The sequence below is a fragment of the Phalacrocorax carbo genome, chromosome 2 (assembly GCF_963921805.1).
Source record: "Phalacrocorax carbo chromosome 2, bPhaCar2.1, whole genome shotgun sequence".
In the NCBI taxonomy this organism is placed as follows: domain Eukaryota; kingdom Metazoa; phylum Chordata; class Aves; order Suliformes; family Phalacrocoracidae; genus Phalacrocorax; species Phalacrocorax carbo.
Genome location: NC_087514.1, coordinates 104,460,256 through 104,482,470, shown reverse-complemented (window position 1 = coordinate 104,482,470; position 22,215 = coordinate 104,460,256). Strand labels below are relative to the sequence as shown.

General features: G+C 38.5%; 1 protein-coding gene across 3 annotated transcripts in view; it reads right to left on the bottom strand.

Moving 5' to 3' along the window:
• Positions 1–1,132: 1,132 nt before the first annotated feature.
• The window catches only part of CTDP1 (CTD phosphatase subunit 1), a 121,288-nt gene continuing 100,205 nt past the window's right edge, over positions 1,133–22,215 (bottom strand). For all 3 annotated transcript variants that reach the window (XM_064443739.1, XM_064443738.1, XM_064443740.1), the window contains one exon: positions 1,133–2,165. In XM_064443739.1, coding sequence (XP_064299809.1) covers positions 2,142–2,165 — 24 coding nt within the window. In that variant the 3' untranslated portion in view covers positions 1,133–2,141. The remainder of the gene's footprint in view (positions 2,166–22,215) is intronic.

Sequence of the window (22,215 nt, the reverse complement as noted above, 5' to 3'; positions counted from 1 at the left end):
GCTGCACCGGAGCGCGGCACCCAACAGGCAGCTTGAACCAAGGCAGACCGCTGCTGAGCTAACAGCAACCTAACCAGTTTGGCTCGCTGGCTGTGTTTACATTCAGATCTTGAATGCTGCCGCGGAGCTGCGTGACTGGCAGAGATCACCAGCCAGAACGAGCCTCTGCTGAAATTTGTGCTGTCAAGCCATTTGCAGAATCACAGTGACCCAGAAAGGTGGTATTATTTCAAACGATTTCAACTGGGTTTAATTTAAGAAATCACAAAGTGTACCAAACAACCCCTGACATTTTAATATTTAATTGCAAGGAGTCATCCTCTGATAGCTGGGGAGGCTGCATTTAAGTTGCTGAAAAAAGGTATTTTGACTTCACATTTTACAAGGCCTAGTCCTTTTCTTCTGTTATACAATGCAACTCCCTTGGAGACATCCTGCTTGTTTTCATGAAGAGCTACAGCAGGCATGTATGTCACTGTAGACTTCAGCTGTGTTGGTACCTGTGTAAACGTCCAGGAAGTGTAATGTTTTCCCACAGAAAACACTATTTTTGTCTTACGGATGCTGACCTTGCATTCTGAAGTGGAAAAGCAGTATTAATCTGAAGAGATTCTCCTATTTTCTTTTATTACCATTATGAAGCTTCGAAAACTAGGCTGTTCTTTTTAAGTCAGCTGAGATTCTATTGAAATACTCTCTGTTTCACTGCTAAGTGGCAAAATTAAGTATTTCTACACCAGAAAGTACTTTTCTTTAACCATGACATCTGCATTAATGAGTCTTCTTTTGTGAACATGTTTTAAAAGGATTTGTCTCTCCAGTTTCTAACAATTGAGAATAAACCATCGTTCTAGCCTTAGAAACTCAATACCAGAGCAGTAACTCTTACGGTACCTTCAGGGGCCAGTCAAAGAGACCCGGGAAAATGTCAGAACGTAAGGGTTCACATACCTAAGAAAAGGGAATCTTCTGAGCCAGTGTTTCCCTTCTCTGCCTCAGTTACCTGCCAGAATCTAAAAATTTGCCGTTGCTTTCAGTGTTTTTCATTATTTTCATGCAGAATAAAGGGAAGATAATGCAGAAAGGTGCTTTGTATTTGATGGAAGCAAACAAACAGGAAAGGGAAACAAAGTGTACAAAATGAATTTTTATTAAATGAAAGAAAATCTGTTTTGTGGGTCAAATATGAAATAGAATATACAAAAACTTTACATCAGGTCTCTTGTCAAAGAATTTAAATCCTATCTAGATTGAAGTAGCACTCGTTCTTTCCAAGACAACACGAATGGGTGAATATGCCTCTCATGGCAGTACAGGATCACAGAGTGTGCTGTGCTAAATTTCTGGTTACAGAGAAGAAACGTTAAAAACCTAAACGATGTCCCTAAAGAACCCAACTATTCCACAAAGTAACTTAAAAACATGAGTTTTGACCATTATGTATTCTCTTAGAAGCAAATGACAGGTGGGTCAAGTGCAGAGTTCACAAAGCTTGCATATCACTTTCTCTGTTTCTATACAAATATAAATCGTTCTTTTTTATTTTAAAAATCCTTTTATATTTGATAGCATTTATTTGTGGAAAAGGATGACCAATTCATTAGGTTCCTGCTGTACTACCCAGACAATTCCATCACCTTTATCTCCTTTTTTTTGAAGACCATTATCCATAAACCACAGACTGCAATATTTTTAAAAAGTTGCTGCATGTTTAATCACAAATCTTTGTACCACTGTCCTGTATATGAAGGTTCTGTGGAGCAACTAACATGTCTTTGGCATAGCACACCAAGTCCCATTTAATACTTTTTTTGTTTAAAAAAGTATATTTTCCTTTAGTAAAACACCTTAAAAACATCTGTTTCCTATTTTGTAAAATAATGTGTCACCTCTTGTGTTGCTTTGCAAAATATACACACACATTTTGGAAAAACATTGAGTACTGACGTAAGGGACTCATCCGAAGTCCGATCTGTTTATGAGAAGTAAAATATAATTACAAATTCCGCCTTCTGCACGAGTGTCACATGAAGTCATTCAGTTCAGCTTCAAGTGCTGCTGCCATTTCATCTGCTTCAGAACTGCTTCCTTCCTCATCTTCATTGCTAGATTCTTTACTGGATTCACTGGCAGCATCATCTTCATCCAGCTTGCGCTTGTGACCCCTGGAAGGGTAGACAGAGACCATGTCCGTGAATCGAGGTATCTCATTGTTTATTAACACAGGCCACTATTTAACGGAAGGAAAAAATGGGGCTATAGGGCTCAACTTTTTTTCAGGTCTAGACAAGAAGTACAGCGCTTGCTTTTAAATGAACAAACAGTAGTTAGTTTACACAACTGATTTCTTAATTGCTGTTATTTACTGTCAGCTGTAGGTGCAAAGAACAAAGTACTGTTAATTTTATTTCTCCCATTCTTCTGAACAAGGAATGAAAAAGTATAAGACTGTTTGAAAATAATGAGTTGGTTTACTTTCCTCTCACATCCCAAAAGAAAGAAGAAATCCACTATGTTAATGAGAGATTACCAAAATACATTATACGTTGTTACATGATTTTGAAATATCCAAGTTTCTGCTTTTTTATTATAAAAATAAATCCTTAACTGATGAACCAAATCTCACTGCACCAGCTTCTACGCTTTCATGCTTCCAAACGTAGGGGTCTCGTTCTTCCCGTTCATGTCTCTCTGGATTAGTACTGCCAGGCTGAAAAACACATTTCTTAGTGTCTCTGGAGAATTAACCAGTTTAAACAGGAAGCCGATGTGCACCATACCCTGCTGAAAGAATCATGTTCCTGGTTGTGAAAGATCTCCAAGGAAAATCTAACGCTTCAACTGGGACATAGCCATAAGCAAAAGAATTTGGATTCGTGGAATCCTAAAATCTCTTTTCCTTGCCAAAAGGGAATTTTAAATCAGACATGTACTTCTGAGACAAAAATAAGCTGAGACTTTGCATTGCATAGAATTCATAATGAGCTCTAGAAACACCTTTAACGTCCTTCCTTGATCATTTGATCAAATTCCAAGCAGAGAAATATATACAAAGGGGGTACCTCTGAAATAATTGTCCTTTTAATTGCTAGGTGGGGTTTCATTAAGAAGAGAATGCATCCACTTGCAATCATGAAAAATTAATAACACGATCTTTTATCTTTTAGCAAAAAGCAGTAATTTAACAATGGTCCCTTTACTTCTGAGAGTATAGAGAAGTAATATACAGCAAGAAAAACCTTTGATAAATACTGACTTCAACTATGTGTATCCAAAAGAAATAAACAGAAAGATGAACAGTCAAACTTGTGAGCTTGTAAGCAACACTGAAATACAAGGCAATTTTTATTTACACAGACATTCTTATTGCCATTTTCTCAGGAGCCCAGACTGCTTGATTTGTGGGCTGGTTGAGTGACATCTGACCTCCCCTTTCTCAGCTTTTCAGGGAGATGGACAAGACGGGATGTGAAGTCTGGAGGGGAGTCCGGATCAAAATGGGAAGTGAGCAGGACTATGTTACCATGTTTTTCCTTTCTGCTGCACCAGTGGGACCAACAGATACGCCGCCGCTGCTTTACTGAGTGCTTCTTCACAGTGACGTCAGGTAGGTTTTTCTGTTCGGTATAGGGTGGTAGGAGCAATACTCCAGGGAGGTAAGGCTGAAGCCCTGGGATTCAAGTCTGGGGTCTAAGCCCCTAACAAGGGAAAAATGGGATGAGGTGAAATCACTTCTGGAGTATTTTGCTATTGAAACTCAGATGTGGCCTGCTGAGGGAGTTACAGGGCACTAAATGCACTAATACAAAATACAAAGCACTTTCTCGGGCATAGCACGGATTTCCATGCAGCCTACATCAGCACACAGTTCAGACCAGGAAGCACTCAGACTGAAAATGCCCACTTGGAAGAAATCTTAGCACATTTCCATTAAAAGCTATACAAATGTATGGAGCTTGAGTTTCACTTGCTCACTTCATGGTGATTTCAGCCTTCAGAGATACAGCACTATTTTCGGCATTAATGACACTATTAGCTAGAGAAAAGCTAATTGGGAATTAAAGAAAGCTGAAGGAGTCTTACTCAGCAAAAGAAGAAAAAAAAGTTGTGCGTATTTAACAAGTAGTGGATAACAAGTATACATGTAGTGTTAACCGAGAAATAAAGATAAATAAAGACATGGAGGGAATCTATAGCACAATGTTCGCAGCTGAAAACATTCATATTCATCTGTTTATAACACTGCATCTATAGAAACTGATGGTACCTACCAACTGAAAAATAAAATTAACAGGCTGACAGCTATAATTTATGCATACGAAACATATACACACAACCGCAGATGATGTATTAAAGAACCTGCAGAACAAGCAGGTTTTTAGAGCCAGCCAAATGTGAGTTTGCTGGGACCTAAATCAATAGCAAAGATCCTGTAGGAAAAAGGTCTAGGAAGAAACAGTATCTCACTGCCAGTTGATTATTTCTTAAAAGTGAAGAACAGTTCATTTACTAAGTAATTAAGGCAAAGACTAGCAAAATTACTAATTTATGCAACAAAACCACCTTTTTATTTAAATCTACTCCACAGCAACTAGACTTCAGTGAGGTCAATCAACAAAATACGAGGACCTGAAATACTCAGTGTAAGTTGTTAATTAAAGAACGGAGTTCCCGTCCACAAAAAGACTTCCCAGAAAACTTTAAGAGACAGTCCTGACGTATTTTCATCCCTCATTCAGTTGCATTAAACAGTACCTTTGCAAACGCAAAAGACTGAATGTGATCTATTTTGTCAGTTCTTGTTCTTTCGGGAAGGCTGGTACAACAGCTCTATTCAGTCTAGATGTGAAAACCTCCTCACTCATGAGGAGGAAAAAACATCAAAAACATGAAAGAAAACACAACTAAGTATTAGTCCTCTGCTAGAAGAAACAAAACATCTCTTGAGAATTTGAGTATTGTTCTTATAAAGATATAAACACCTTTCACTATTCCATACTGTAAACTGCAGCTTCATAGCTATTCCAGAAACATTTAAATGAGTATTATGGAATCAAATGCAAAGCTAACTCTGAGAGAAGTATGGAGGAAGACAATCAGTAGCATAGTGCCACATTTTTTATTTTCAAATTCAGAAAAGAGAGATAACATCCCCTTAATCATTTCTATCTTTAGAGAAAAGCAGTATATCCCCATGGCAGCATATCTATTAACATAACAAACAATTTAAAATGTGTATTTTCCTCATTATTTTCTACCCACTCCTTGTCATTTCCAGTTTCAGAGCCATTGTGCATAACACTTTTGAGTGGAAAAGTTAAGCACATACAGGATTCCTTCTTAATATTTAGAGAAAATTGTTCAGCAGTATGTTGCAGGCTTCCCTTAGCCTAATTTGCATTTTTAAAAGGAATTTTGCTGTACTGCTATTAAAAACAAATATATGGATAATAATTCAGTATCGTTAACCTCCTAAATGAACAATTAAACTTTCCAAATGACTTTACTTAGAACTTTAAATATCTGATAACTCCGTGAAAAAACTTGTACAATTCATATGTCCTTTGTCCTTGCATTAACTATTTCTCCATTGTAATACCCAGTACTAGGAGGCCCACCAGTTCATGTGATCAAGAAATTTTTTAAAAAGAGAACTACATTTTAAAAAGCCATGTATTTAAATGAATTATCAAGACATTTAAATAAACTACAAGTGTAATTAATAATGATATTAAAATAAAAAAACCCACTTGTAATTACAAATGTATAAAGGTTATTTTTAGGAAAGTTTAATCTACAGAATGCTAATGATAAATATACTTAGTGGAATTCCAAATGAAGAGATAAGAAGAGAAGACATTACTAAGGTGCAATAGAGCATGGCATATGCCTATGAAAAATAGCACAGGAAAAATTATTGAAAATGAAAATTTATTCAGCTCTTGATCTGGTAGAATGACCACTAAATTATGATTGCAAAGTACAACTATAGGTTGAATGAAAACTTCATTCTTACAAATTCAGTTTGAATTCAGTTCACCGAAAGAGCCATAGGGAACAAAGCAGTGAAAAAAAGACCAGTATTTGTTGCTTCTATTATCTTAAGGCTTTAATTTATAGTTAGCTGAAAATAAATAATGTTGGAATCCCCATTTTTTTCCGATTAATTGAAAAGCAGATTGTCTCCAGTCTGTTTTGCATCCCAATGACACCCTTTTAAGAAATACAGTGCTACCTTAAAATAGAAACATCTAATAAGCAAAGGAATTCAGAGGGCAACATAACCCTTGTTTTAACCAAAGCAAACATAAGCCTTTTCCAAACCTTGTTTTAAACTTGCAAAAGAGAACTGTAATAGCAAGTGTTTAAATAAATGTTCACTTTTACGTTAAACTCCACATACCCACAACCCCCACCCCTATTCTGATAAGTAAACTTCTAAATTATCGCAAATTGACCTCATTTTTTTCAATAGCTCCTAGAACTGGTACAGTAACAAAGTAGAGCCTGCAGACTAAGTGGGTTTAGTCTTCTACAAGCAACCAGCTTATAGGACTGACATCATAAATCAGGACTTAAATTGGGTACCAAATACAGTCATGTTACCCTCTAATGAGAATACTCACATAGCAGCCGTAAGCAGTTTGGAAGGCAATGGTTTGAAAAGGGCATTTTGAAACAGCTTGCTGCCTTCCAACAGTGTAGCAACCCTGCAAGACTACCTACGCTGCCCCGGGCGCACCTCTGAAGTCCGATGTGGAAGGTCTGTCCCACAGACCTACATACACACCCAGTCCACATCTTTCTGTAAGCTCCTTCTGTAATGGAGAGAAGGGTGATCCTGAGTTTGGTAACACAAAAGGAATTTGACTGCCTTCCATAGAAATTTGACTGTGAGAACAATTTATTTAGATAAACTAGTTCTGTGGCAATGTCCTTCAGTTCGGAATTAGAGCTGGTAAACCAGAAGACCGTTCTTCAACCAGTTTTGAAGATGTCAGCCCACTACTTGACTAACAAGAGATCTGAGAACACAAAGACTGAAAATCAGTGTTGTGGGCATTAATACATTAAACTGGACAGACAAGGTGATAAAATTTTCAGGGAGATGTTCCAAGTTTTGCAGTTATATTTGTTTAACATGGGATACATGGCAACATCTTTTATGTACGCTTGATACAATAGTGAGCAATTGTCCGTAGCAGGCCTGTAAAACTCAGGTGTCTGCCCTCTGGCAATTTGTCTCATACATCTGTTCAGGAACATCAAATTTTCTGCCCTGGTGCTCCTCCCTGGCCCTGGCACAGCACGCTGCCAAGCACCCAGCCTTAAGAGCAACAAATAGTACTAGCCCCATATTGGCAAGCTCGAGTGTGAGTTTTTACTTTCTGCTCATGCTATGACAAACAGGACGATATTTAGTGTCGCAGGAACAAATGCCAGACACCTCACATATTTCCTCATGAACTCATCCAACGTTGTCTGTGGGATTACAGGATGAACTAGAAATCTAATATGCAGAAAAATGCACAGAGAATGTTTATTGCAGAGCCCCGGCGTGCAGAAGGAGATCCTGCAGTTGGATGAACAGCATGCTTTTAACGCTCTTCACAAAAACGTCTTCACAGAAATCCACCAATTCCAACCAACAGCTCCAAAATGTGAGATCTAATCAAATTCTGTACAGCTTCAGGGCATTTCTGCTTTCAAATTTAGCACACCTGCACACTATTTTAACACTGACTCTTCTGAAAACTTTAAAAAATATTTTAACAGCTTTATAGTTCTCTGAAGTAAACAGTCAATGTATATCTAAATTGAAAAAAAGTTTTTAAATTCAGCAAGTCATAGAAAATTTAAAACAAATTCAGAAATTACTACAATGTATCAACAAGGATATTTTATAAATTTTGCAAAAACTGTCCATTTGGCAAGGCTGTATTTTCCTGATATTTAGACCAACGGGAAAGTTTAATAACAACCCCCTCCCCCCAGCTCATTGAAAACAGTTATTTCTTAACAATTAAACATTTGGTTGGAATAGTCCAAAACCAAAAAGTGTAGCAATAAAGCTTTGAAATGAAAGACTGTGCACTGAACAAATTTTCTCTGCATTGAACTAATTAGGTACAGATAATTAAATTGGATCATGCAAAACTGAGAAGTTGAATCTACAATTTTGCTTATATAACTAAATCACAGATAAGCAAACTATGCCTCTAAAATATCACTTGTTATTTTATTAACTTCAAGTTGTTTAAAAACAATCCAGGTAGTTGTAAGAAGATATTTACAACGCCCAACACTGACTATTTCTTTAAGAGGCGAATATGACAGTGGCAGTTTTATATCACATAACAAATACTCTTGTCATTGATTTGTAGAAGACAACAGAAAATTAAATATCCTTTTCAATATGTGGAATTCCAGACTGTTACCTGACACTTCCATAATGGAAAATGCACAGATGCACTCTGGCATATCATCGCTTAATCCTATTGTAAATGAACAAAAACTGACGATCTATTCACCTTTCCTGAACAACCTCACCCCCTTTCCAGATGACTGCATTTGAGTAACCTCCCAATGGCAGAACAAGCCAAAATTTAGACAAAAAATACATGTTCATCAACGTCAATATTTTTTAAAGGTAAACCAGGCCTTTGTTGTTTGAATCAAGTTCTTTCTCCAGTTTCTTCTAGTTTACAAATACTACGCATTTTGACAACTAGTGTCAGGTGGCGGATTTGTAGCTCTGTGAAGATTCTGGGTAGCTCCAGGAGGCCGTAATAGGAGATATCAAGGATCAGCAGCAAGCAAAGGAAGCTTCAAGTCTTCCTTCACCAGTGCCTAATAGGTACAGTACTGCAACTCTACCTGGATTTGGTATGAAAAAAGTCCTCTGAAAATGGCGTCACTCAAATTGATTTGTTACAGGAAGCACTGCAGGAGATAGTCTCAGATAGTGATGAAGACTAATGTTCTCACTAGAGATCTAAATATGAGCTACTGTTTTAAAAAATAGTAGTATGCAATAAAAAAATTAAGATTAAAAGTGGGCAAAAGATGTAAGATTTATGGGCAATTTAGAAAATTCAAAACCGTACATCAAAATAAGGAGTTGGAAAAGAAACAGCATCTGATTTCTCTGAGAAAAGGCAAACCACCTTCATTTTTCTTACAGGAGCATACTGTGTGTGTGTAGGTACCCCTGTGCCAATATAGTGGAGTACAACTACAATTTAAAGGCCCAGTGCTGCAAAGTAATGCTTGGAATTCACCTGCCCTGTCATCCTGGTCGGATTTGCCAGCATCACCCAAACACTGAGAATGTTCCTCAAGATGCACCACCGGGCATCTTAACAACTAAAGACATAACTTAGCTCATAACACACTAACTGTGCTGACCAAGGAGGATGGAAGTAGGACTTGGTATTCTCTTACTTATCTGGTGGCTTCTAAAGTTAGATATTCATAGCTTATCTTAGTATGTATGTTAAAACATATGTTATGGGCTACACTGTTATACTGAAAGCTAAAATGATTTTGTCAAAGCTTTTAACTCTGATTTTCACTAACTCTTCCATGACTTTGACATTGTTTTCAATGAATTATTTAGATTAAATTGCAAATAACTAAAACCAACATCCTTCTAGGATGTTCATTCACTGAATAATGGCTTTGCTCACAAGAATATTAACTAAGATCATATCAGTTTCATCATAAAATATAAAAAAAACCCCCACAAAACACATCACCAACTCTGTATGGATACCTCTAACATCTCCACTGGAGCACAGAGACGACTTAAAATTCCTTTAAAATGTTGCACTCCAAGGGGGTAAAAGACGCACACTCTCTCCATGCAGGTATATTCTTTTATGAAATGCACTAGCTCACTCCTGCCAAAAAAAGGGAGGACCTTCATCCTCCTGCATTCCCAGATCATTTAACTAGGTACTCCCTCGGTTTATTGGCTCTGCTGCCTGCCTAACAGCGTGGTAAACCAGTTAGATCCTCTGCTATAGCAAGTTGTCCACTGTCTTTCTAGTTAGCTTTCCATAAGCATTACTTTACAGTGCAGGTGTTGAGGCACTAGAGCGGTTGTGAGGGTGCAGGTGATACTGTGGTACAGCTAGGAATATGGGAGTGAGATTGCCCCTATGGCAATCAGCTGCGACGTACGCTCCTCTGCATCATACAATGTTTTCCTGGAATAGTACGTTCCTCTACTACTTCTGTTTTTCCATCAGAAAACTTCAGCACTCCCCATGGCAAGACATGCTATCTTGGCACTCCCCATCCCCTCCACCTCCTCCTTCCCTCAATTCCCAGCCCCGCCAGCTTAGATTTTTCTTTATTTATTCATTAAAAAATTACACAATAAATCTTTTTTTCCATTCAGTAAAACAGACTTGGGAAGACTTTATTTTGGAGATACAACAGCAGTGAAATGCAAAGCTATGAAGAACCTAAAGATTAATTTGTCAGCATTAAAAAGCTGTATTTTAAGACACCATTTTGCTTCAGACATTCCAGTATGCTTCAAGATGTTTTAGAAAAGCCAGTAAATTACAAGATGAAATGACATCAAGGCAGAATGTCACCTCTTGGTAGAAGAAATGTTGAACTGAAATTAGCTAGAAATTTGGGCTAGAAATTGCTGTGTTTCCATAAGAAACAGAGGAAAGGGGTGTCAAGGCTTGATTTACAAATAAGAAAAATTTGAGTTAAAGTTGTAAGAGTATCTGACAGAGCTACATGACTTTTATATCAGTTTTATAAGGTTTGTGTAAACAATATATACAGCATACCAATACATGCAATACATTCAAAACAGAATGCTATCCATCTTTAACTGTGCAATACTAACAAACTCCCTAAAAAGTGCACCTAGATTCATTAAATTTGGATCTCTACAATACTGGGTCACTAAGCATCACCAGTTCAATGTGGATCATACTGGCATATGCCAGCCTATCTGCCAAATCAAATCACACTGCAGAGAATTCACTGTACCTGTTGTTTTCGCACTAGCTAAGATATGACAAACTACTCAGTGCAGCAGATCACAGCTCTGCTGACTAACAGCACTTGATCCCATCTACAGTCTGCCCTACAATTTTTTCCATCAATATTTCTGGAACAAATTTGAACTAGCAAAGGCAGTTCATACTTGATCTGTACCTTCTGTTGTGCAGTTGCAAGTTTTTTTGATGGTCCTGCCCAAAAACCAGAATTCATTATATTGTTCAGCAGCAGCCTTTCCTGTACCTCTAATGAAGAAGATGCTTCATATCTATTACCAATCCAGAGTAACAGGTTGCTACTGGGCCTGGTCTTAGGTATGTAGTGGTACCAGCCATAGGCTCATTTAAAGTATGATTAGCAAGGTACATGGATATTTGAATGCATGCAAGAGAAATATGTGAAAAGGTGTTCTCTGGGCCCCAAATGACTACCGAGAGAGTCACAGTACTTCAAATGTTTAGCAAAAACTAAGGCTGCAACAAATTGTTCTCTTTCTGGTTGCTATCTGAGAATGAGATAGCCACTCCGGTGTAGAGACAGGAGCGAGGTCTGATGGGCCAGGCAGAAGCCTGATCGGAAGAAAGACCAGAATTTTCCTTTGTGTACCTTTGGGAGTAAAACCACTTTGCAGGCCCTCTCCAAACTGACTGAGCATGCTCCACAGCTGAACTGTCTGGAACAAGGACTCGATCAGATATACCCCTGCTCCTTTCCAGCCAGCAGAGCCAGATTACCCTTGGGGCACGGGAGGGGGTATGTGCAGCCATGGCAGAGAGGAGGAGCCAGGCCACATACAAAGATTTTCGAGGCACTTCTGGCCTCCCAGCTCAGGTGCGGTTGAACCACCCCTGTCAACACCTCTGGAACACACTAAAAACCTTCTTGGCAGACTTTCAGGTATCACCATTCTACACAAAGTGGTTTGAAGCGAACAGCAACATCAGCTGAGATATGTGTCTTTTATATTTCTGTTGATTGCACCTGTGAGCTATACAGGTCTAGCAGGAATATATTTTGTATGAGCATTTGTATGAGCATTTAACACAATCTGGTTTGTCTGATGAGTTATTTCACTGTAACTGGCAAAACAACTACTGTCATGTATTCTATTTAGTTTTCCAGTAAATATTTCCTGGGATAGCTAAAGGCACACTCAAGCCACACTGGTAGTTTGAGAATCAGCAAAACGAGGGTCTGAACAGGAGATCTTCCCTTCAGTGACCAGGGACCTCTTCTGCACAGTGCGGTGGCAATATGCTTGAGCCACGCGGCAAAGGACACTTCTGCTGCTGTGACGTCTACTGTGGGGTGGGGAATTAAAATATCCATATTCTGCTTCCTATGTGCTTGGCTGATAACAATGCAGACACAATTCTCAACAATCAGCTTGATACAACAGACTTCTGAAATGAGTTAAAGTTTTCTACAAAATCTGACTTTGTTCTTCCCAATGGAAGAACCTACTAGGAATTCAAATGATTAATAAACTACTCACAAATGGGATGATCTACCCACTTTAATTCCTGGGTTTTTTTTCCCTCCTGCATTAAGCAGCAGCACTGCTTCTCTTCTACCAACATTTTTAGCACATGCTTCAAGCAGGCATTTTAATTGTTGATATACATTGCTGTTTAGCAGCCATTACAGACTTGCAGAGGTCAAGATTAATACACATTAGTTATTATGTGAAATAGTACTTTTAGAATTCATTAGGGAAACTAGAAGGTTGTAATAAATCAGCTGTTTTTCCTGATTGGAACAATGTTGCCTTACAGCATTCGTACTAATGTCCTAGGTCTCAATAGGGGCATAGAATGAAGGATTAAAACCTTCGCTAACAGTTGTTAATGTACTTCTTAGTTTTCTTATTCTCAAGAGATATTTAGATATCTGTACATCTTACTGAGGAAAAAAACCGAAATTGTTTAATAGCTTATAAATTGCACTGAAGCACTCAGTCTGACTAAAGGAAAAACTGCTGCCTAAATTACCTTAGGGCCAACGCTAGGCTACTCTTCGGAGTCTTCATGCCAGTCTTCTCACTTATAGGTAAACTGAAGCAGTATATTACTAGTTTTCCTCACCCTGAACTTCTACTTTACATCTTCCTTACCCCTCTCTATTCCTTCAAAGCCACAGATACAAACCAACATTAATATCTATGGTCTGCTAAAATGGGGTAATGGTGGTAGTAACAAGTGCTTAAATATTCACCCAGTGCTGGGGGAATTGTCTCTCTTATGTGAGTGGGAGCAGGATACTGGAGTTTGGTACTGTTAATTGCTCCTGTGGAGAAACAGAAATAACTTCAAAATAATCCCATGCTTAGAATCTCTTGTTTGAATTCAGATCTCATCATAGGAAGGAACTGCCCCCTGTGTGTGGCACAACTGCTCCAAAATCAGAGTGAAACGTTTTCCTATGCCTCCACTTGCGAGTGAACACTAAGAGCTCAGTTTTTTCAAATCCACTCAGCTTTCTAGTTCTCCCTCTCTTGCTCTGGCAATCACAGGAGCCAAACTGGAGCTACTGAGTCTAAAAGGTGGCAGAACATGTAACAGACCCTTAAGGAAATCAAGTCAAGAACTCCCAACTTGTCTCCCATTATCCTAGTTTCTTGCAGCCTTCATTTCTTCAAACTGAAATTGTACTCTTGGCATTTTCTGGATCTAGGTAATACCTAAATAAAATGTTTCACACAATAGCACCTCTCCCAGCTGGGCCAGAGACCCAGCAGATAATTGCCCTTTGTACATTGTTCTGAAGACTCTCTGCTCCTATCTGTGAGGCTGTTTTGAACAGTCCCACAGCCAACAATCCCGGGGGTAGCATTACAGTTCTCCCTCCCTACCTGAGAGCTCCTCGGACAGGGTAAATAGCCAGCTCCCATTTCCCTGGATTGAGGTTAGGCTGGGGCAGCATGGGCTCTCTTTCTCTTTCACCTAATGCATCTCTGCTGTAGACTCCTAGGACTTGCCCAGGGCTCTTCTGACTCCCAGGTAGCTTATGCATACTCTTTCCTCCAACTCTGACCTCAGCAATGTTGATTTTACAGTTCACTTAATGGTGATATGCTAATTAAAGCAAAGAAAACACTCATTCTTGATTCTGAGAAATTAATCTTTACTGCAGAAGCACAAGAAAAAAGAGCTAGATAAAAAGACAAACATGTTCAACTAATTTCTTCTTCTCACTAGTCTAAATCACTCCTTAGGCTTACAGCCAGGGTCCTTGAAGGGTGCCAGGATCCTCCCTGTTGCACACGGACTCTTCTCCAAACTGAAGTGTTGTTTTCCAATGCTTTGCACGTTGTTCTTCAGCTGGTCTCACAGTTAAACAAGAATCCTCTGCTAGAAAGCACGTGTCTCTCCTCTCTGATTATGTGAATGCCTCTTATCACTTTTCAGACCTTACTTTTTCTAAAACAGTAGTAAGAAATACTTGATTTCTATAGTCTGCTTCTACAAAATCCAGCTGTTTTAGACTGGTGCTTCTTGCAAATCTATTATAGAAAATTATTTACCCTCAGGCTCTAGTCATTCCATTGTCCCGGGGTGGAAGCTATTAGTTAATGGCTCTGCAGTGATAAAAGGCAATGGCTGCAGAAAGACTTCTACTTCAAATACATCGATGCATTAGTGAGAAATTGATTTCATTACTTCACCCAGAACTCTAAGTTATACACAGATTCACTGAATCATTACACACTGTAAAAATTAGAAAAGAGAAATGTAATACCAACAGCAATTCCTGTATATACTTTAGCATTTATTAGCACATTTAAGAAGGCAAGGAGAACAAGGTAAATACTCTTATGCCTGATGACCTAACATTATGGTTCCAAACTTCTGCCCCGGTACAAACTAGAAAAAAGTAGCATCTTAGATTCTCAGTTCATTTTGCAGATACCAGCACACTTCTTATGGAAATTGCAAGTGAAGCCTATTTAGTATTAAAGTAAATTGAGAAGATGAAGATATATTTTAACAGCACTTTACTAATTCTAGTAACATACAGACTCTTAAATCTCCTATCTATCCTTCCCCCAACTATTAGAACTGTTAGAAGTTAAGCATCATGTAGGCTTACTCAGTTAAGCCACATAGCTTTGAAGTAGGAAAACCCACTAAGAAAAAATGGTACCAACGAGTTCTCTATATACTAAGTAATATATACTATATTACTATATACTAAGACATACTAGCTTTCAAATCTGTTACTGAAAACACTTAGTATAAAGAGAAATTTATGCCATTTTTCACTTTTCCAAAGACACTTCTCTTCCCCGATCTCAATTGTGTAATCACTGTCCATCAATAGGTATAACCTATCATGTGTGGTTCAAGTTTATTAACTGTACACACAGACACACCTGGACTGGATAATATTATTGTATCTAAACAATTTCTAGTGATTTTCACAGTAGACAGTAAAAGAAGCTGAAGGCAGATGGTCACTATAATCAGACTGTATTTCAAAGCATTTTCAAGCTTCCTATCTGACTTGGTCTAACACAAACACAGGTATTATAAACTATCACTTTGTGAGAAAAGCACCCTTGTGCACTTTACATGTCTTTTCACAATTTGCAATGATTTGAATCCTCCATATTCTGGAGGGAAATGTGAAGATACCACAGAATATGTTAAAATATCTCACACAAGTTCAAGGTGCTAATGTTCAGCTATTTAGTGAACAATGAAAAAATATTTATAGAACTATAGCTTACATTATTCTTAATGTAAAATTTATTAGATTTAAGTGATAGTTAAAGTGGAGATTACCTCACTTACTATGCCACCAAATGCTAAAGAAACTTGGCAAAAAAGCAACATCATATCCATATGGAGAGAGACTTTGGGAAAAATCTTAGAAAAAGGAAAGAAGGTTAAAAAATTTCAACTGCTGTTTATATCTGATAGGTTTGATTTGAAAAAACTTCACATTTTGTGGGTATGGATATTACTGAGGAACAATTTATTCAAGTTGTTTAGGAACACTGTACAAAAAGGTAGTTCAGATATTCTCTCCAGAAAGAACCATCTCAGGAGAAACCAGCAAAAACCAGTCAGTCCCCTTGAACTTCAGCTATGGCATCTGCCATGTAAGATTTATAGAAAAAACCCACATGTTAGTGATAATACTGAAGTTTATAGGGACAAGATCAGTATCACTGACCATACAACAATAGTCAGCAGCATACTCACATGGGCTCTATTCTGCTGCTGCAGTTCTGAGCAGGCCACAAACAGCCCTCGGAAAGCAAGTAAGCATCGCTCATGCATGCTAGAAAGCGGACCCAGCTCTTTTAGGATGGGTGCCATGCATATATGTAGCTACAACACTTGTCATCTAGGACTCTGGGAATGGCCCAGCTACACCTTAAAAAGCTGCCTTGAGGTTAACGCATGCTCTAGCACAGGCCACAGTACAATGAAGCTAGTTACTTTTCGCATTAATTCTGCGCCAAGTTTTGCCTGGTTGGGCTGGAGAACTTTTAGATTGCACAGTTTGCTTTCTAAAAGCCTCGAGGAGGATAAGTATCTCCATTTTAGAGGAGACAAAAAAGCTGCAATAGAACCTTAACAGCTTGACACTTTGAGAAAACATGCACAAGCTGTGCATTTGCTCCTTGTAGGAAACAGAAATACAAGGCCTCAGTCTCGTGATCTAAATGTGAACCAGCACCTTGGTTAATTTTAGCTCTAGTTAATAGTCTAAATGTGTGAAAGTTTACACTCTTACTGGTCTCTCCCATTACTTTTTTTTTCTTATCCAGTTAATGATCTGAGGCATTCCAAAATGCATATTCCTCTCTAATTAATAGATATTGTATTAGGCTTTTGCAATAACTCATCAGTTAGCAGCTCAAAGTACTTCAGAAGCTGTAAGCAGCAGCTATGAAGTGAACAATGCCCCGTGATTTCTCCTGAAGCAGACTTTACATCAATCTCTTGTGCTATGTATATCAACAATATGTTTGTGTCTGGATTCTTAGAACAAGAACCTTCCTCTTCAACAGCTGAATATGCATACCTTTGTTTCCCTAATGATTTATGCATCTCTGAACATACAACAAACCTAGGTTTTTTCTCTGTAATTTTTCAATAATTTTGAGAGGTTTGACTTTGCAGTAAATGGTAGATGGAACCAGTTTGAATATCTCAACATATCCCTGCACAGTGAAATCCCATTCTCCTTTCTTTGCAAATCAGTAATTTTGACACAGGAAAACTATTTTATGAAGAAAGAAAAAATTCAGGATATATCTGACAAATAGAACAAAAAAAAAGAGAACTAGAATTTTATGCAAGAATACAGCAAGAATATATATATACACACACATATGATGTTTCTCCATTTTGACATGAATAGTAAGCCTAGTGCAGTAACTGGAAAACTGGAATTTCAGAGAATTATATCATGCTTGAAAAGCTTTACTGAAGAATGTTACATGTTTTTCTGATATAGAACTCCCACTTGAATGCCTCTGCTGAATGTGAAGTTTTGAAAATAAAAGTTTGAGGGCCAGGTGCCAAAGATCAGCTCTGGAATGATCCACATTTCATGCAACCACTTTCATTATGGAGCAGTTAACTTATGTCAGAAGAGTAGGATGAAGATGCTACTTTCCCTAAATTTCTGCCTATGAAAACCCGTTCGTCAGAATCCTTAGCCTCTTGCAAAACTGATTTTGGTACTGCAAACTCTGGATGGCAAAAGCAGCTGCTTTTCATCTGTTCATTATACTAAAGTACCTTCAAGTCTAGGCTAGTACTTTAGATACTGCACATTTTCCATGCCTTTATTCTGGAATTATTATTATGCATGTTATGTAACAGCAAGGGTAAAAAGATTTTTTTTTTAAACAAAAGGGGACTTGAGAAAAAAATTACCATGTCATTCTGAGGGTTGTATCACTCTGAAAACTCATTCACTCTGTGCTTACATCTTTCCCATCACAGCACGGACAGTGACACATTAGAGGGCTAGTCATGCACACACATCATTTCTATTTTGCCACTGGTACTGTACCTTCTGGGTAATTACACTTAAAGAGTTTCCTGCTTTCCACAGGATTAAGAGTATGCTTTATGTGAAGGAGAAATGTACAAATACAAGTTGTAGCTTTGCACCTGCAATGTTGTCTTCCCATTTTCATTTAAAAACACTATTTCTTCCTTGAACACTGGTTGAAAAACTGAGAAACCTTAAGGGGGAAAAAAAGTATATTTTGGATTGGTGTGTGCGTCCTCATATTTGTTCCTCTCTAGACCAGTATTCTTTGACTTACTTTGCTTTGGAAGATGTAGGAAATCTACACACTTCTCCCATTTGCCAAATATATATTAAGTACCTTCATCTGAAACATGGTGTAATATCTCAGTAGGCATAAATGTGCCTTAGGAAAAGGTAATCTCCCCTATGTATTCCGTAAAGAATCCACAAAGAATTTCTTATAGTTTTTCTTTCCTCACAGAATCCTACCATAAATTTATAATACAACTTCCAAAGAATCCTAAGGCTGGCAACATTGTTGTTTAATCTCTTAATTTAGCACATAAGAAAAATATGTTACCATCAAGAATCATACTAGAAGAAATCTAATGTATGCTTCCTAAACGAAGCTGGAAGCACAAAGCTTGCTTACTCATCCAAAATAGCTTTCTTAAATCCTCTGATTTTCATGCTATTCATCAATTTCTTCTTAAACACAACAACATATAAGATCATATTCCAGACAAGCATATAAAATATATTTTAATAAGAACACAGTTTCCTACAAAATTCACTGATGAGTCTTCAGGGCAAAACTACCGAGGTTAAGAGCAGCACAGATCCTTCTGTTAGACCCAAGTTTATCCCTCAGAACGGATGTCTGGGTCTTGGGGAGAGTTCCCCAGTTCCTTCCCCCCCCCTTTTTTTAAAAAAAAAAACCAACTAGTTAAGAACAACCTATGACTCTATATATGAAAAGCTGATCTCTTTGTATTAATACCTCACGTTTACTATAAAAAACTATTCCCTTCAAAACACTTTATTTTCACCACATATACAAGATAGAAATCACCTAAAATTTCTTCTTATTGAGATCGTTATTTAATTTTTTTTGTGTGTGGAACATCGCTTTATGTCCAAGGTACCTAGGAAATCATGGGTTTCAGTCTCCCTCTTCCCATATCTTATGATCCCCATGCAGGAAGGACAATACACACATTTGCAGTAAGGACTGTGATTTTTAGAAGGAAGCCATTCTGAGGGCATAACAGAGTTGACAGTCTCTTTTTAAAATCCAAAGTAGTGTTTTATCAATTATCTTTTCAAAAATCATAAATTACCTCTTTTGTAATGGAAACAGCTGACAGCACTGAAGCCTAGGGAATAAGGAAGATGACAGATAAAGGGAAAAAAAACCCAAGCAATCAGGAATACAGGGAGTATGAAAGCCTCAGCCAGCCCATGGGAATTACTAATTCATATTTTTATTTTTAGAAAGATGCTATGGAATTTTCATCTAGAAGAGTGGCTTCAGATAATAGGAAGCCTGATCAATTACAGGCCTTTAAAATACTACCAGTGGGACTGCCTGACAGAGAATATCTAAGACAGGCACTACTGTACTTGAACTCTTAAGAGATTAAGAGGACAGTTCAGAAACTTCTCTTCTTCCAGCTTGGGAGACACTGAAATACATATCTAATAGAAAATGCAATCCCTGAAACGGTTGTACTGCTCACAGAAAGTGTGGACCACAGCAGGAAGAAACTCAGTGATGACACTGTCATGCAAGGTATGTGGTCCTTTACAACCGAAGTACACAATTTTGATTTACAAGAGCGTATTTTCCTCTCTGTTGTCTTCAGGTTTTGATTTTGCTCTGTTCTCTCCTGTCTGCCCCCTCCAGAACTATCCGATGCCTTACACCAAGCTACCAACACTGGTACTTCACATCTTTTCTACTAGTTTCCCTAAAACTTGTATCTTCCTTTCTTCTTCTTGTACCTTCTTTTCTTCTCTAATTCACATTCTCCAGCATCCTCACAAGAGAGGCTCGCCTTTTTCTCAACATATCCAGCCATGTAAAAATTCAAAAGTGACAAAACAGGGAAGGGAGCCCAAGCTCAGAAAAACGCATTTGTTTTTAAGTTGCTGGAAAGAAAAAGACATTCCTTGATATGCAATATAGATGTCCCAGGCATTACACCCCAATATTCACCTTATAAATTATACTTGTGCCCTCAGCTTCTAGAAATAAAGCATCAGCTTAAAGCTCATATACCTTCCTTTATGAACAGTGAAGAACATAAAATCCATATGGGGAACTGGAAGGAGAACTTAATAAACACAGGAGATGGGAAGGGTTTGAAGGGTTGTTTTTAGTATTAAAAATTTAGCAATGCTAAAACTTGGCAGAAGGTGACAGCAAATATCAAAGAAATTTTAATTGGTAGAGTGAAGGAAAACTTTCAAGGCTTGCAAGTGTTTGTGTCACTGTTGACCTCTTTTGGAATATGAACCTTTCTACTGAGGAGAACATGCGATTTCCCCTCCTTTCTTCCATACTTTGATGCAATATGTCAATAGCATCTAGAGAAAGCTATTTTTATTGGGAACAGCTTCTAATAACTGGCTGCTATTGATCAAATATCTTTAAAGATAACTATCTTTCCAAAGAACATACTTGACTGCAACGCTCCTTAGTTTTACAGCCGTACAAAACAGGGGCAGCCAGACTGTGTGCTGGGTTATCCTTGACAATAGAAAACTCAGGTAATACAAGTATTATCAGGTGAAGTTAGAGCACAGCACAAGAAACACCAAACACAATTTAGATCACTGATAGAAGCTGGGGCACTGCAAGACCCCAGATTTCTGTACTGCAACTCCAGAGAATGTTCTCAAAGAGATGAAAAATCAGTGGAATAAAGAAAAAAAAACCAAACCAAACCCTTCACAGAGATAGCACACTGGAAACATCCAACTTGTACTGCATGGAGCCACCTCACTTCTGGGGGGTTTATAAGCTATCCAAAAGAGGCTGCTCTGCTGGAAATTGTGCAGCTTGGAGGTGTTGGACCTGAATTTGTACTGTACTACCTCGGCTTCAGCCTTTTAGTGTCTATGATTATGTAGCTAGCTCTCAGTTCTGTTGCTCAAATATTGTTTACCCCATGTTCCCTACTCTTTCATTGCACAGTATGGCCCCAGCTTTCCTTCTAATGCCTACAGCAGTACTGCACAGCACTGAAACCCAAGCAACAGAGGCGCCAATGAGGAGGTGCTATGCCAAATCTGACAGCATTGAGCCAGGAAGGCGTACTCTTGGTGGAAGATGATTAGGTTACGGAACACTGAAGCAAACTGGGCATACATATAACTCCTTGGGCCCTGATGGGATGCACCTATGAGTTCTTGGAGAGCTGGCAGATGACACTGTGAGGCCACTCGAAATCTTTAAGTGGTCATAGAGATTGAGAGAGGTCCCCAATGACTGGAGGAATGCAAATGTCACTCCTATCTTTAAAAAGGGCAGGAAGGAGGATAAAGGGAACTACAGGCCAGTCAGCCTCACCTCAGTCCCTGGGAAGGTGATGGAACAGCTAATCCTGGAAACCATTTCCAGGCACACAAAGGACAAGGTGATCAGGAGCGGTTAGCATGTGTCACCAAGGGGAAATTGTGCTTGACCAATGTGATAACCTTCTACAATGAAATGAATGGCTTGGTAGATGAGGGAAAAGCAGAAGATGCTTCACTAAGGCCTTTGACATTGTCTCTCATAAGATCATCATAGAGAAGCTGTTGAAGTATGGGCTGGATTAACAGTGAGGTGGCTTGAAAACTGGCTGAATGGCTGGGCCCCAAGGGTGGTGATGAGTGGTAAAAAGTCTAGTGGGAAGCTGGTAACTGGCTGTGTACCCCAGGGGTCCATATTGGGTCCAGTCCCATTTAACATCTTTGTTAGTGATCTGGATAATGGGGCAAAGCACACCCTCAGCAAGGTTGCAGATGATACAAAACTGGGAGGAACTGGTTACAGGCCATCCAGAGGGACCTCAAGAGGCTGGAAAAATGGACTGACAGGAACCTCACGAAGTGGAGCAAAGGGAAGTGCAAAGGTCTGCACCTGGGGAGGAATAACCCCATGACCTGTACAAGGTGGGTGCTGACTAGCTAAAAAGT